At 58.3% G+C, this 12,645-nt stretch overlaps 1 protein-coding gene and 1 long non-coding RNA gene across 2 annotated transcripts; both read right to left on the bottom strand.

Annotated features, from left to right (window-relative positions):
* Nucleotides 1-326: 326 nt before the first annotated feature.
* Nucleotides 327-1,073, bottom strand: LOC135405621 (uncharacterized). The gene is made up of 3 exons (XR_010425862.1): nucleotides 977-1,073; nucleotides 620-679; nucleotides 327-533 (listed from the first exon to the last, which is right to left on the bottom strand). It is a non-coding gene; the product is annotated as an uncharacterized LOC135405621 (long non-coding RNA).
* Nucleotides 1,074-1,326: 253 nt separating this feature from the next.
* Nucleotides 1,327-2,478, bottom strand: LOC135405580 (maestro heat-like repeat family member 5). Its single transcript, XM_064640286.1, has 3 exons — nucleotides 2,312-2,478; nucleotides 1,891-2,046; nucleotides 1,327-1,453 (listed from the first exon to the last, which is right to left on the bottom strand). Exons 1-3 carry the CDS (start codon nucleotides 2,456-2,458, stop codon nucleotides 1,337-1,339), a joined length of 420 nt encoding a protein of 139 aa, XP_064496356.1. The 5' UTR covers nucleotides 2,459-2,478; the 3' UTR covers nucleotides 1,327-1,336.
* Between the last annotated feature and the right edge of the window lie 10,167 nt (nucleotides 2,479-12,645).

Below are 12,645 nucleotides of genomic sequence, written 5' to 3' on the forward strand. Positions count from 1 at the left end.
GTGCCTAAAAGAGGCTCCAAGGGAGCTGGAGAGGGATTTTGGACGAGGGCCTGGAGTGACAGGACAAGGGGGAATAGCTTCACACCGGCAGAGGGCAGGGTGACATTGGCAGTGACCCTGAAATGGGGCGAGAAGGCTCGGGCAGGAGCTTGTCCTTTAGCCAAGGCGGCTTCTCCCAGGGAAAGCCCCAGCCAGGGCTCAGCTTGTCCCACAAGCCTGGGGCCAGGGGTGCTGAGGGGGGAGCGTCCCGCTGCCTGCGGGACAGCCCAGGAAGGACACGGTCGGCTCGGCACACTCAGCACCGTGCAGCTGAAGGACACCAGGGCTTTGGGCACGTTGTTGCAGCTTTATTCAGCCCCAGTCCTTTAGCCAAGGCAAGCTGCACCTCTGCCGGGCTCACGGCCAGCAGCAGCGCAGTGCTCGCAGGAGGCCTCTTGGTCTTTGCTGCACGCAAGGACTCCTCAGAATGGAGGTTGTCCGAGCTGCCAGGGAGCTGACAGAGATGTCCCAGTCATTCTCCAAGGGCTGAAGTGCTGTGAGGGAAAGAAACAGAGCCCAGATAAAACCCCCCGTCTGCAGAGAGCCTCTGGATTCCCCACAGACCGCGCTCCCCACTCACCGCTCAGGATGTCAGCCTGACTCTCCGTGGTCTGCTCCCTCAGGCGCCGTGTGATGAGTCCTGGGCACAGAGCTCCATTAGCCCCTGCTCCCCAGCCTGCTTCCAGCAGCAGGGCCCCCAGTCCTACCCTCCTCCCCCTCAGCAGGGCTGAGCCCAGGAGCCCCCAGAAGCTCAGGGCAGTGGGACTGAGCAAGGCGACCACCAAGCCCTGCTGCATGGGCAGGGCTGGCAGAGGGAGGCAAGGCCCTGCCTGGGGTGGCCGGGGCTGGGGCAGCCCCAGGACTGCCCCTCGTTGCTGGGGCAGCAGTGGCACAGGGGCCAGGCTGCCCCAGAGGCACCGCAGGGGCTGGCACTCACCGATGAACCTGACGGCCGCCAGGCGCACGTTGGCCTGAGGGTCCTGCAGGTAGGGCAGGCTCTGGTGGATGAAGTCTTCAGCCCTGCTCCTGCTCTTCTGAAGCTGCAGAGAGAACAAGGCATGTCTCTCCAGGGCTGTCACTGGGGCAGTTGGCTGGAGCAGTGCCTCCCGCCAGCACCCCCTGGGACGGAGAGGCCTCCCCTCCTGCTGGCTACAGGGAAGGGACAGGGGCCAACAGAAGAGCCCCTGGGGCTCTGTTCTTGAGGGCAGCAACAGGGATGCAGCTCCAGGCTCTGCCCAGCTGCAGAGCCCCCAGCCCAGACATGGGATGAGGGCAGCCTTCCCCCAGCCCGGGCCCCTCAGCTTGTCCTTACCAAGCACGCTCCAAGCTCCCACAGCCGCTCTCTCTGCAGCAGGTGCTTGAGCGTCTTCCACTTCAGCAGCTCTGCGGCAGCAAGAAGGGCTTCCCTGGAGGCCTGCAGGACAGCATGAGCTCAGGGATGGCCCGGGGGCCTGGGCAAGGAGACATCTTGGCTCTGTTCCTGGGGGATCCTGCCTTTAGGAAGCTGGGACATGCCCTAGCCCAAATGTCTGGGAGCCTTTGGGGACAGCCTTGGGGGATAGGCGTGAAGGCTCAAAGGCCTGGCCTCCGACACAGCCTGTGGGGATGCCCCTGTTCAGGCCGTGGTGGCCATGGGCTGCTGCCGAGCCCTGCAGGAGCAGGCAGGGCCGGTGTTGCACAGGGCCGTGCCAGCTTCTCTGGCCCTGCTGGCGCTGGCTCCGCACGGACCTTCCCATGGGCTGTGCTGGGGAAGCGCTGCCCGCTGCCAGCTGCCCTTGCCCCGATGCCCAAGAGCCCTGGGGGTGTCAGCTCAGCCCTCTGTGTGTCAGGGCTCAGCCTTCAGCGCTGTACCTTGGCCACGCTGGGGACCTGGTCGCTCATGCGGAAGAGGAGAGGCACCAGTGCCCGCCACACCTCCTTCCTCATCCTCTTCTCATCCCTGCCGACCACCAACTGCAGCAGCTCTGTGAGCATGCGGATGGACAGCTCTCGCAGCTCGCTGCACTCCTGGCAGGAAGCAGGAAAAGGGAGTTTTGCAAACAGCAGCTCCCTGCCCACAGTGCAGAGGGCCGTGATCATGGCTGAGGGGAGGGCAGCGGCTGTGGTCTCACATTCCAGAAGAAGCAGCACTGGACTGAACAGCCCAGAAGCCGTCCCAGGAGAGCCCAGGGGAGTGGAGCTGGCTCCAAGTGCTGCTCGCAGGGCTGGGCTGCAGGGCAGCTGTCATTGTCCAGCGCCCATCTGAGGGGCTCAGGCTCCACATCAGCCTTACCGAGTCAAAGAGGGGCAGGAGCCTCCCCACAAGCTGCACAGCGATGAAGCTGGCCTTGCTCTTCTTCAGCTGACGCAGAACGTTTTGCAAGGCCAGCAGGATCTTCATCTGGGCATCTTCGCTGCCAGCTTGCAGGATCTTCATCATGCCCGGCAGGAAGAGTTCGATGTTTCTTGCCTGTAGAGAGAAGAGAATGTCCATTGGGTGAAGAGGGCCGTGCCTGAAAAGCTCCCAGGCAGCCACCCCAGGCCCCACCATGGCAGGGAGGGTGTTTGGAGCAGTCACCCCACGTTCTGAGTCCCAGGCCAGGCCAAACCACTGCTTTCCACACAGCCCCAGCCCCCATTTGCCAACAGGGCTGCCCCTCACACCGCCCTGCTCACCATCTCGGCTCTCTGTGACAGCCCAACGAGCCCTTCCAGCAGCAGCCCGGCCGTCCTCTCGTTTGGACAGCCCTGGTGGCTCTCAATGTCGGGCTCGTCAGCCAAATCCTCCCACTCAGCCTTCCTGGAGGATGACTGCAGGAGCAAACAGAGCTGTGAGGGGCCAGCAGAGCCTGCAGGGCTGGCGGGAGGGGACCAGGGCCTTTGGTGGTCACTCACAGCCATGGGCTGGGTGCGGGGGCCTTCTGCGGAGCAGTGGAAGCATTGTCTGTGCAGCAGGTTGGCAAAGTCCTCCAAGATCTTGGACAGTGTCTCCGGCATGGAGGACATCAGCTCCCACAGCTCCGGCGCAGTGCTGGAAGGCAGAGCGCTGTCAGCAGGGCTGCCTCAGCCACAGTGCTGTGGCCTGGAGCAGCCCCCAGAACCTACCCCTTGGAGCCCTGGCTGCACGTCCCTGGGGGCCCTGCCCGCGCGGGCAGGACGGGGCTGAGGGCGTGTTCCCCGTGGGGCTGGAGCACCGTGCTGGCTCTGGGCTGGCTGGGCCAGCTTTGGCTGCTGTAAAGCCAGACCAGCCAGCAGGGCTGGAAAGCGTGGGGGGATGGAGGGCCTGACTCTGCAGGCTGTCCTGCAGCATTCCTTGGCTCTGGCAGCCAGAGAGTCTTGGGGTCCCTCTCCCCACAGGGAACAAGCCCACCCTCAAGGCCATCAGGGCCAGTACCTGTCTCCTTGAAGAGCCGCCTTGCACAGGAGGATGACCACTGTGGTGGGGTACAGGTTGGTCATCAGGTGAAGCAGTGACTCCGCTTTCTCCCACGCTGCCTGTGTGCTGCAGTATGGCAGGCTCTCAAGGATGCTGCTGACTATCTTGGGCGCCTGCAGGGGATACAGGTGAGGATGGCACTGCCCCCGGAGTGCAGCCATGTGCTCAGTTGCCCTTCCCATTCCTCTCTGCTGCCTTGAGGTGGCTTGGGGGGCCCAAGTCACCTGTGCTTGGGAGGGAGGGATGCAGGGAGGAACAAGGCCCAAGAGGGCTGAAGGGCACAACAATGCAGCCACAGGCCACTTACGTCCGTCAGCCAGACGTCCGGGTCTTCCAAGGCCACATCCAGCAGGCTGCTGGGCACCTGCTGGTCGAGGATGCTGGCATCTCCCATGGCCTCGATGGCCACGAGGATGACATCCGTCCTCTCGTGGGACTGCAGGTATTTTCCAAAGGTCTATGGCAGCAAGGAAGGAAGAGATGTTGTGCTGAGTGCCCTGACGGTGCTGCTTGGCTGAGCAGCTCGAGGGGCCCTGGCCGGATGTGCCCACCACTGCTGACAGCAGTGCCCACAGCAAAGCTGGCAGAAGTGCCTGCAGTCCCTGCATGGCAGAGGATGAGCAGAGAGGGCCCTTCTGCTTGGGGAGGAGGGCTCATGGGCACAGGCTGCTGGCCCCACCGAGAACCAGGGACTTGCTGGTGGCCAGGAGCACTGGAGCTCCTGCCGGGGCTGAAGCTGCTGCTGGGCCACTGGAGTGCAGCCCTCGTGCTGTCCCTGCTCAAGGATGGCAGGAACCCTCTCCCCAGGGAGCTGAGGGCACGCCAGCCCCACTGCTGCGGGGTCCTTTGGCTCACACCAGTGCCCTGCTGGTGCCACGGACAGGAGTCCCAGCAAGGGCGCAGCTCCTCACCTTGGCACAGTCCCTGGCGCTCAGAGAACACAGCGCGGAGGAGGTCACGGCTTCCCAGTGGACTTGGTCTGCTCTGTCCTTTAGCCTGGATTCGACTAAACACCGGGGCAAACACACAAGAGTCAGGAAGGCAGAGCAGCTTTGCCAGCAAGCTCACCAAACCTCCCTGGCATCTGCTGGCAAGGGGGCAGGACAGGAGCAGTCCAGGATTTCATGAGGGCATCAGGAACAGCTTCTTGCTACAGGCACTGGAGGGACCAGCCAGGGTGGGGGATCTGCTCTTCCCCACCAGGGAAGACGTGGCTTTGGGACAGGGAAGTCAAGAGGGGCTTTGACTGTGGGGCCCACAAACCAGCGGGCTGCAAGATCCTGAAAGGAAGGGGAGGAAGGAGAGCAGCAGCAAACAGATCCTGGCCTTGAGCAGAGCACTCAGCCTCTGCAGCAAACTGGCAGCTGGGAAGCTCTGGGAAGCAGCTGGGAGGAGCAAAGGAGGTCAGGAAGCAGATCTATCAGGAGATAGAGCAGATAAAGCCCAGCACTGCTCTGCCTTTTTTACTTACAGATGAACTCAGCCAGGGCAAAAAGAGCATGGAAAGCTGCACAGCTTGTCTGCTCCTCGGAGAACCGGAAAAGGATGAGACGCCCCAGCAGCTTTCCTAGGAGTGGGAGCTGGATCTCCCCAGAGCAGACAGGTCCAGCAGTGCCTCTTCTGGCGTTGGCATTGGCCTGGATGAGGGAGGCATGAGCAGAAGGGCTGAGGGCACAAAGGTGGTGCCAAAGCCCCCCTCCCGAGAGTCTGCCCAGGGCTGGATTCCTGGAGAGACCAGGCGTTGCAGAGCCCTGCGTCCCCGTCTCTCAGAGCAGCCATGTGGGCAGCAGCCCTGGCATGGAGAGCAGCAGGGATGGGGGCAGGGCCTGGCTGGAGGGGGCCTGGTCCTTACCTGCAGAGTGGAATAGTCGGACAGCACACGGGCCAGCACATCGATCCTTGCCATGGCCCTCTCCCTCACAGCCTCTCTCTCGCATCTGGTGAAGTCCAGCAGCAGCTGGGACAAGAGAAGCAGCGGGTGAGCCCTGGGAGCAGACTCCAACACCAGCAGCACAGCTCCACTGCTGGGCCGCACTCGTCCCATCCCTCAAGGCTTCCTCTCCCCTCCAGCAAAGCCTGCAGTGGGGTGTCTGCCCCTGGATTCCCACCCAGGTCGGGCACACAGGCCCAGAGCCAATCTCATGGCCAGGCAGGAGGGCAGGTGCCACCCTCTGCAGCCCCTGTGCTCCACAAGAGCCTGGGGCCTGCCCCTGCTTCCCCACAGGAGGTGGGCACCCTCCCTGCAGGGCACTCTGCCTGTTCAGCACTGCTCTGGGCACCACTCAGCCAGCAGTGGGCAAACCCTCCCCTCCAGGCTGAGGAACAGCCCTGGGACTCCCCCCCTTTTTGCTTGTGCCAGACCTCCAAGATGCCCTGCAGCTCCTCGCTGACTCGAGAGGCCGGAAAGCTGAGCACCATTGTCCTCAGCATGCTGTCCATGGAGTTCAGGGTCTGCAAGGAACACAGAGAGCAGTGGCAGTCATTCTGCTGTTCCTCCCAGCCCCAGGAGAGCCATCTGAACCCCCTATGCCACAGGAGGAGGAGGAGGATGCCCACACTTCCCTGGAGAGACATGGGCATAGACAGTCTTAGGGGGTAGAGCAGCCTGTGGCACGGGATGCGGCCAGGCCCATGGGAAAAGGACAGAAGCATGAGGGTGGGAAAGACCCTGCCCTGCCTGGGATCCCTGCTCCTGTGGCACCATGGGGTAGCCAGGGAGCAGGCCAGAGGGGCTGGAGGCCCCTGGAGCTCACCCAGCACCTACCTTGATATAGAGGGCAAGATCTGCTTTTGGCATTTCCTTCTCTGCAGGCAGCCAGAAGACACTTGAGAAACATGTGCGGAGGAGGCTTTTGGCTTTGCCCTCCAGCGCTGTGTCCACCAAGCTGCAGGGAGAGGGCAGGACACGGGTTGCACACGGGTGCTGGGAGCAGCCCCTCGACAACTCGTGCAGGTGGCATTGGACCTCTGGGCCGGGGGGGCCGTGACAGATGGGCAGGTACCTCAATTTCTCCAGAGCCAGCATGGAAAGATGCCGAAGGTCTGTGCACAGCTGGTCCCTTGGCTCTTCTTCCAGCAGCACCTGCAGAGCACAACCGGATGGCACCTGCTGGCAGCTGCCAGCACCCAGGGCCTCCAGTCCCTGACCCGCCCAAGCGCTGTCCACACAGGCTGCCTGTGCCAGGGGGCTTTGCTCCCTTCACCACATTGCCCAGAGTGCCCTCACCTTGATGTTCTCTGCCAGCTGGTACGTGTCACAGAACAAATCCAGGCCCTGGGTCAGGCCATGGTTCAAGGCGCTTCTGCACAGCACGGAGATGCTCTGGAGAAATGTGGCCTTGTCTCTCTCCTCCTGCCAGCCGGGGGACAGAGACACAAACACGGATTGTGAGTGGGCAGACACAGCCAGCGGGACCACAGCACTGGGGGTGCAGTGCCCTGCAGGAGAAGCAGCCCTGCCCTGCCAGCACCCCTCCAGCAGCCCGGCAGCACAGCCCCTGCCAGCAGACAGCAGCACAGCCGCCCTCCAGCTGGCCACAGTTACCTTGTTGGGGCTGGTGACAAAGGCCAGGATGGAATCAACAGCTTCCTGCTCCTCCTTGTAGATGGGCAACCAGCTGGCATCTAACGGGGGAAGGAGCAGGGAGAGCTGCAGAGGGTCCAGCGAGAGGAGGGGGCAGAGGATATCTGCCCTCCACCCAGCTCTCTGCCCACTGCCTTGGCACGGCCTTCCATTGCAGCTCCTGGCTGGAGGGTGCCTGACAGAGGAGCTGCCATGCCTGGGAAAGCCCCAGTGCCCCGGGCTGAGGAAAGCAATGGCAGACAGGCAGGAAAGGCCCAGGCTCCCACAGCACGGCTGCCTCCTGCCAGCCCAGCTGGCCCTCGCTGCCCACAGCCTAGAGCCCCTCTGCCCTGTCCTTCTTTGGGAGAGGCTGTGCTGGGGCCACGCTCCAGCCCTGAGCAGTCCCAGCTTTCAGGCAACATCATGGCTGACCCCCCGGGACCCTCATTGTCAGCTGGCCAGGAAAGTGGGATCCCGGTGTGCTACAGGGTGTGCTGGTGGGCCCCAGCCCTGCCCAGCCCCACAGGGCCCCTCACTCACCGAGCTTGAGGGGCTGCATGGTGGTCACCTGGTAGGAGGATGGAAGCTGCAGACCTGGAGAGCGGCTCTCCTGGGAAGAGCTGTCTTCCATCCAGGCCTGCCTGGGGCAGGCGGGGGGTCTCTTCTCCATCCTGTGAATCAAAGAACACAGGGGAGCCTGCCTACGGAGGGCGTCCGAATGGTGGAGTCGAACACCCTCGGGAAAAATGCCGCGGCCAAATCGCCTCAGGCAAAGCGCCTCAGGCAAAAGGCCTCAGCAAAAGGCCTCAGCCAAAAGGCCAAGGCAAAGTGCCTCAGGCAAAAGGCCAAGGCAAAAGGCCACAGCCAAAGGCCAAGGCAAAGCACCTCGGCCAAAAGGCCAAGGCAAAAGGCCTCAGCCAAAAGGCCAAGGCAAAGTGCCTCAGGCAAAGCGCCTCAGCCAAAAGGCCTCGGCCCAAATGCCTCAGGCAAAAATGCTTCGGCAAAACGCCTCAGCAAAACGGCAAGTTCCCACGGGGCCACCAAGGGTCGTGGACAAGACGTGGACTGCAGTCGGGGGCTTCTCGCCAGCGCCGCACTCCTCTCCTGTCCGGTCGCCGTCCTGACGGACACTGACCCACCGTGGGCCACGGCCGCGCTGAGCTCACCTGCTGCAGTGGGTGTCACAAAGGGCCCCTCTGTGACACGCTGCCGGCCACTAGCAACAGGTCCCAGTGCTTGTTGACATCACACCTGCCCCCAGCAACGGGTCCCAGGGAGCCACCACGCAGGCTGGCACAGGCAGGGTGTCCCTGGGGACACAGGCCTGCCTCAGCCCTTGGCACTCAGCTGCCCTCAGAGTGTCTCCAGGCCCCACTTTGCTCTCGTGTCTCCTCGGGACATCTCAAGAAGCTCCATGTTCAGACAGCCCTGCGTGCCCCCAGGACATCCCTTTCCTGTCCCCACACTGCAGAGCCTGGCCTCAGAGCCCTTCAGTCACATTAAATGCATAACGTTTGCTCAAGCTTAACAGAAACCATGGCTTATGTCACCTTTTCTCTTTCTCCCACTGACCAGCAAGAGCTTTTCCCCACTCAACAGCTCTTCCAGCACCAGGCTGCTCAGGAGCCCTCCCAAGGCCTTCGCCACACCCCATCCCCTGCGCGGCACCCCGAGCTGCCCCAGGGGTGGCTGAGTGGCCCTGCCAGGCTGGCGGAGTCCTGGGGGGGCTTAGGGCTGAAGGGGGGAGGATGGCACCCAGGGAGATTCCTTGGATTCACCAAGGAAGGCCTAGACTAAACTACCACAGGGATCCAGCTGGAAGGATCAGGCTCCTCAGCATGCTGGGAGCTGTCATCTGCTGGCACAGCCCAGCTGAGCGGCCGCATTGGTCCATCTGAGGGGCCAGGAGCTGTAGTCCTGCTGCTCTTGCCTCAGTTCTGTGTCTCTTCTACAGAATCAGACCAAAGAAGCCCCCAGAAGCCCAAAGGGCCCGGGAACAGCCCCTCTCTGACAGCCCCAGAGGTGCCTGGAGCTGCCTGCCAGCCCAGCTGGCCCTCGCTGCCCACAGCCCAGAGCCCCTCTGCCCTGTCCTTCTTTGGGAGAGGCTGTGCTGGGGCCGCGCTCCAGCCCTGAGCAGTCCCAGCTTTCAGGCAACATCATGGCTGAACCCCGGGACCCCCGTGGGTCAGGAAAAATACACAGCTCGGGGGGACAACCCCTACAATAAATAACTCAGGTGGCTGTTGTTTTTCTGCTTTGGTCCATCCTGGAAGGCGCTGCTGCAGCGGGCCCGTGTCTAAAGCTGCTCTTTCCAAGTCTCATAGTCCTGGTGTTCGCCTACAAAAAATTGATGAATTTAAAAAAAAGAAAAGATGTGGCAATGCTGTTCATGAAGCCTTCAACAGTCACCAAGAGTTCTGTTCTGCAGAGATTTCAACTATTTCCTAAATTTCACACTTGTGGCTTCAGGCCACCAATATGGCTTGGCCATTAAAGCTGACATCAGCCAGGAACACTATACCTGGGACTCAGCTTGTATTTGGGATCTTATTTGGGTCCACCTCACAATTCAATTGTGTTGACACCTTCAAGACTACCTGAATCAAAGCACCTCCAAGAATCCAAGTCCTTTACACAACTGTGCAGCACCACTGTCTCGTTCTCAAACTCAAGGACTGAGAACACTCAGCTAAAATGGGCTGGTACCTTTCCATGGTGCAATTCACTGGCAAGAACACTGGAAATATTTCACATGGTTTCACACCTTACCCTCCATTAAAGGGAAGTGGCTCAAAAGCCACAAAGTTTGCACAAGGAAACAGTGGGGCAGAAGGGATAATTTAAGCACAGATGCCTAATCATCAATTTTGTGCATTTGGGTTTGTTTCCAAACTTTTACGTGACAGAGTAAAATTTTAAAAAGAATATATTATTATACATATTATAGCATGAATCAGATTTTGTTCTTACTGCAGAGCAGTGAAACATGATGGACAGTGCAAAAGTATAAACTGTGTTTTAATACAGTTCATGTAAAGATTTCAGCAGGTCATCAATGTCAACCACTTCCCCTGGGGACAGAGATGAAGCCATGTCTAGTGCAACTCAAGCAAAACACACCACATTATTAAGCCAGCATCAATTATATCCAATGAAACAATCCCACCTTAAATCTCTGAGGCTGATGAAACTGTATTGTTGCCTTTTTCTGGTCAAAATCCTTCTTCAGCTGCATGTAATTCACTTTGCCTTCTTTATTTAAAACCTTCTTTCCATTCACACACTGCAGATATTCACATCTCGCCCATAGTACAGGCCCTGGCTGCACAGCTCCTTCAAGTCTGACAGCTGGAACAGGTAAGCAGCCACCTGGGGATCATTTCTCTGGACGAGCAGTGGCTTTTGCTCCCAGTACTCCTTGAAAAACACCTCTTCTTTGATGGGGGAGATCAAGCTCCCGAAGAGGCTGTCTGGGTTCTCAAAACTCAGGACTGGGGGAGAACAAGCTGCTTCCAGCTTTGCTCGTTTACACTGTGCCTGTGTTTCTTTTCCCATTTCAGCATGCTTCCCTCCTTTCTTGGGCATGGTTCCTGTTCAAGAGGAGAGAGGACCAAAACAATCAACCAGCAACACAACCTCAAGAGCTCACGGGCCCAGAGCAACAACTCTTACCCTACCCAGTGGGATATCAGAGTATCCCGGGAACAGCTCTGGTTTCAGAGCCTCACTATTTGCTCCAAAGCATTAACAGTTTACAGAAGACAGGGAACATTGTTAGGCCTTCCTGTTGATGCTCTGGAATTACTACATTTACAAGTTTAACACTTGTAAAATTTACCAGTTTAAGAACTAAAAGGCCAAGATTCTGCTTTCAGTCCTGTCGAGCTGTCAAACTTTGTTTATGTGGAACAAAAAGAATTCTTTCATACAAGCACAGACATTTCATTTTAAAGCTGGAAGTCATTTACTTGGTTTTTCCCAGGCAGAGAGTATGATTGTGTACCATTATGCAAAAATAGAGAAGTTGATCTACAAATGGTTTGGCTGCCAAATTCTCAGGAAAGTTAAGGGGGAAATCAAGTAACGGTAGGTAACTGTGCAAGTCTGGAAAGCCAACACCTGAGAAGTTTGAACGTGCTGATGCCATAATTTCTAAGTAAAAATGACAGCTCTACTCCCTACACCCATTTGATAGGAAATGCTATCAATTTGTTGAGATACTTTTATTTACACAGATCCCCTATTTTGAAACTTAAACTCCAGTTGTGGTATTTACATGCAGCACTAAGTTCTTCTGTGCAGCAGGACACCTTTGCTGGCCCACTAACTCCTGGGCAGTGTTTCATCAGCAGCTCCTGCACAGCCTGTCCCTCAACAGTAACCGAGGGTCACCTCAGCCCTGCAGGAGGGAATTCACATCACCTCCTTCCTGAGAGAATGAACATTCCCAACTGCAGCATGAGGCAAGGGAATGCGTAAAAAATTAAAGACTGAAAATCAGTCCCTGACTGACAGCAAGATCTGAAGATGCTGCTGAAGGCACCAAGATCTAAAGCTAACATCCCCAAATGACAGCAACACAAATGCAACCAAGCCTGGATTAAGAGTTTTGAATTCCAGACCTAAATCCATTGTACCAACCTCTCAGCTCATTCACACTGATTTGAAGAAGTTACATTCAGATATTTACTATTCATAGAACGCAGCTTCATTTACAACACGTGCTGTTCTGTAGCGTTCTGCTGGTTATTACAGCTGTTCCAAGCCCCCTGCCATGGGCAGGGATACCTTCCACAGCGGCTCCGAGGACACGCGGTGTCCCCGCTCCCCCCTCCCGGCTCCCGCCGCCTCCATCCAGCCCCTTCCCGTCCCGCGGCCCCGCACTCACCCGGGCAGGAGGGAGGATCGCGTGGGATCGGGGCGGGCCGGGATGGATCGGGGCGGGCAGGGGAGGCGAGGCCAGGCAGGATGTGCCGGCTGGAAGCGGGAGGCGGTCCTGCCGCGCTGGGAGTCACGGGAGGAGCCGCTTCCGGGCGGCCAGTAGGAAATCCGGCGGCATTCCAGTGTCATTCCAGTGTGTATTCCAGTAGGAACGCAGCAGCACTAAGGTTAATCAATCTGCTTCATACAACGGTGCCTGGGCTTCAGCTGCGTTATTTATTTTTTTTTCCTGGACCAAAAATCTTCTTCTAGAGTCTCCCTGAGTCTCCCTCAAAGAAAACTTTGGAATCCTCACCGAGCACGTGAAAACTTCCAGAAATATTTTTGGATGCCTGTTAATGGTTTGGTTTACGTTGGCTAATGATGTCAGAAACAAAAGAAAATGTTAGGTAGGCTTTGCTGAAGCTTTGTTCTTGTGTACTGGCTTGAAGGATACGAAGCAGAACTAGCAGAAATAAAAAAGGTGGATTTTGGAAACCTCAGCAGCCTTACAGTGCACGGCTGATGTTGGTACAAAGTTACACTGCCATAAGTGTAACTAGAAGGACCTTTCAATGACAGGTAAGAGAGGGGACTGTGTCCTGTCAACAGCTTAAGGAGGGAGAATAACAGAGCCTTGCACATCTCCAACACCAGTTCAAATCCTTCCCTTTACGGAAAGTGGTTTTCAGTCTTGTTCCTCCTCACA

This window comes from Pseudopipra pipra, chromosome W (genome assembly GCF_036250125.1).
Source record: "Pseudopipra pipra isolate bDixPip1 chromosome W, bDixPip1.hap1, whole genome shotgun sequence".
Lineage (NCBI taxonomy): Eukaryota > Metazoa > Chordata > Aves > Passeriformes > Pipridae > Pseudopipra > Pseudopipra pipra.